This window comes from Salmo salar, unplaced genomic scaffold (genome assembly GCF_965601325.2).
Source record: "Salmo salar unplaced genomic scaffold, fSalSal1 ptg000360l, whole genome shotgun sequence".
Classification (NCBI taxonomy): domain Eukaryota; kingdom Metazoa; phylum Chordata; class Actinopteri; order Salmoniformes; family Salmonidae; genus Salmo; species Salmo salar.
In genome coordinates this window covers 737,320-740,691 of record NW_027675360.1, presented here as the reverse complement: position 1 = coordinate 740,691, position 3,372 = coordinate 737,320, and the positions used below count along the sequence as shown (strand labels likewise).

Sequence of the window (3,372 nt, the reverse complement as noted above, 5' to 3'; positions counted from 1 at the left end):
TGATCCTCTTATAGACTTTAGAGAGGGAGACTTTTCTACTGAACAAAGGTAAGAAGAACTCATGGGTCATGGTCAGTGAGTTAAACAACACTGTCTCTAGTCATTTCTCCTCTCCCATTTTCCCATATCTTTTTGTTGTTTTCATAATCCATAGGCTAATCCTTTAGTCCATTTTCATAGTCCTAAAACAGTGTGTGTGTGTGTGTGTGTGTGTGTGTGTGTGTGTGTGTGTGTGTGTGTGTGTGTGTGTGTGTGTGTGTGTGTGTGTGTGTGTGTGTGTGTGTGTGTGTGTGTGTGTGTGTGTACTCCCTGGATGAGGAGATGTAATCTCATGTTTTGTGCACAGAAACCAACAGGAGAGATCAGAGTCAGAGATTCTCAGTGGTCAGTCTTCCCAGAGTCATCAAACAGACCTGGCCTCCATATTCAGTGTATGTGGTCCTGTTATGAACATTTGTTTTTGTTGACCTCAAGTAAAGTTGATCTGTCAATCATTCATTAATGTGTTAATGAGAAAGCCTTTCTTCTCTTGCTTAACTTATTTACTTGATTTATTTCAGTTGCTTGAAGAGAAAATGATGACATTTGTGAAGAACGAGCTGAAGATGTTCAAGACGATTCTTAGTCCAGAACTCCCAGAAGGCTTTGAGAGTCAGAAGCAGGATAAGGAAGTGGTGGATGCTGAAGATGAGAAGCAGGAGAGCAGTGCCAGAGAGGGGGCTCTGAAGATCACACTGCACGTCCTGAGGAAAATGAACCAGAAGGAGCTTGCTGACACACTGGAGAAATGTAAGATCTGTCTGCCTCATGTTGAATGCTGTTTTATAACATTTAAAAGCTGTAGCTAAAGTACAGCTAAAGTAGCTGTGTAACTCAATGATATTGTAGCAGCCTTAACACAACACCTAGTGACCTCATCACGTAGCAGCAGAGAGAGAGAGAGACAACATTAATAATACCATCAATAATACCAAAAATAATGTAATCAGTCACACCAGTCTGTAATGCATTATGAAAACATTTACACATTTATACAGTCAGTTAAGAGAATAAATGATTATAATTTAACTTTATAACAGTCCTACAATACTGTAGGCATTAAAACAAATGTAATATTAATATCATCCTTGTTATTTCTTCATTCAGATGAACTTGCTGTGATTTGCCAACGTGAACTCAAATCTAATCTAAAGAAGAAGTTTCAATATGTATTTGAGGGGATCGCTAAACAAGGAAACCCAACACTTCTCAATAAGATCTACACAGAGCTCTACATCACAGAGGGTGGAACAGGAGAGGTCAATAATGAACATGAGCTGAGACAGATTGAGACAACAACCAGGAAACAAGCAAGACCAGAGACTGCAATCAAATGTAACGACATCTTCAAACCCTTAACTGGACAAGACAAACTCATCAGAACTGTGCTGACAAAGGGAGTCGCTGGCATTGGAAAAACAGTCTCTGTCCAGAAGTTCATTCTGGACTGGGCTGAAGGAAAAGCAAATCAGGATGTTCAATTTGTGTTTTCATTCCCTTTTCGGGAGCTGAATTTGATGAAAGGGGACAAACACACTTTCATTGAACTTGTCAATCACTTCTCAATGGAAACCAAACAATCAAGAATCTCCAATTACAACAAGTACAAAGTTCTGTTCATCTTTGATGGTCTGGATGAGTGCCGACTGCCCCTAGACTTCCAGAAGAACAAGATCTGTTGGGACGTCACAGAGTCAACCTCAGTGGATGTTCTTCTGACAAATCTCATCAAGGGAAATCTGCTTCCCTCTGCTCTCCTCTGGATAACTACCCGACCTGCAGCAGCCAATAAGATCCCTTCAGGGTGTATTGACCAGGTGACAGAGGTACGAGGGTTCAATGACCCACAGAAGGAGGAGTACTTCAGAAAGAGATTCAGTGATGAGGACCTGGCCAGCAGAATCATCTCACACATAAAGACATCAAGGAGCCTCCACATCATGTGCCACATTCCAGTCTTCTGTTGGATTTCTGCAACAGTCCTTGAACACATGCTGAAACATAAGAGAGAAGAGATGCCCAAGACTCTGACTGAGATGTACACACACCTTGTGGAGTTTTATACCAAACAGAAGAATGAAAAGTATCTTGGGAAAGAAGAGACAGGTCCACACTGGAATAAAGAGAGCATTCTGTCACTGGGAAAACTGGCTTTTCAACAGCTTGTGAATGGCAATCTGATTTTCTATGAAGAAGACCTGAAAGAGGCTGGCATTGATGTCAATGAAGCCTCAGTGTACTCAGGATTGTGCACACAGCTCTTTAAAGAGGAATGTGTTCTGTACCAAGACAAGGTGTACTGCTTCGTGCATCTGAGCATTCAGGAGTTTCTGGCTGCTGTATATGTGTTCCTCTCATTCATCAACAACAATGAGAATCTAATGGCCGAACCGCAATCAACGTCCAGGAACCTATCTGTGATGTTCAGAGACAAGCCTAAAGTTTCTTTCTACAAGAGTGCTGTGGATAAAGCCTTACACAGTGAGATGGGAAACCTGGACCTGTTCCTCCGCTTCCTTCTGGGACTCTCACTGGAGTCCAATCAGAAGCACTTACGAGATCTACTGACAAAGACAAGAAGCAGCTCAAAGACCCATGAAAAAACAGTCAAGTACATCAAGGAGAAGATCAGGGAGAATCCCTCTCCAGAGAGGAGCATCAATCTGTTCCACTGTCTGAATGAACTGAATGACCATTCTCTAGTGGAGGAGATCCAAAGCTACCTGAGCTCAGGAAGTCTCTCAGAACCCAACCTGTCACCTGCACAGTGGTCAGCTCTGGTCTTTGTGTTGCTGACTTCAGAAAAGGAGCTGGATGTGTTTGACCTGAAGAAATACTCCAGATCAGAGGAAGGTCTTCTGAGGCTGCTGCCAGTGGTCAAAGCCTCCAGAGCTGTTCTGTGAGTAAATAAAATGACATATAAAAACTAATCATCAGGAAGAAATATTCAGGTTAAAGAAAAATATGCATTATAATATGTGTTTAATATTATATTGAAAACATTGAATAAACGCATTGATTTTCACATTAGTATAACAATATGACCATACAACTCTAGGAGACAGAAGAAGAATATATATGTTGTTTGGGAGAATTAACCAAATGCATCTGCCATTGTCCTTCTACACTAAATTAACAATGTGTTTGAAGTCATGATCTCTTTGTCAGGCTGTGGAGTCACAGAGGAAGGCTGTTCTTCTCTGGTCTCAGCTCTGAGGTCAAACCCAACACATTATTTGTAAATGGGTAACAGCGTAAACAGAGAAAGCTAAGCGTATCATTTTAATACAACCTGTCTGTCATTGTATTTCTTCTGTGTTTGCAGACTCACTG

General features: G+C 41.3%; 1 protein-coding gene across 1 annotated transcript; it reads left to right on the top strand.

Moving 5' to 3' along the window:
- Positions 1-245: 245 nt before the first annotated feature.
- On the top strand, positions 246-2,957 carry LOC145875838 (NLR family CARD domain-containing protein 3-like). Its single transcript, XM_082971645.1, has 3 exons — positions 246-431; positions 561-789; positions 1,147-2,957. The coding sequence occupies exons 2-3, from the start codon at positions 576-578 to the stop codon at positions 2,940-2,942; spliced, it is 2,010 nt and encodes a 669-aa protein (XP_082827771.1). The 5' UTR covers positions 246-431; positions 561-575; the 3' UTR covers positions 2,943-2,957.
- The last annotated feature ends 415 nt before the right edge of the window (positions 2,958-3,372 follow it).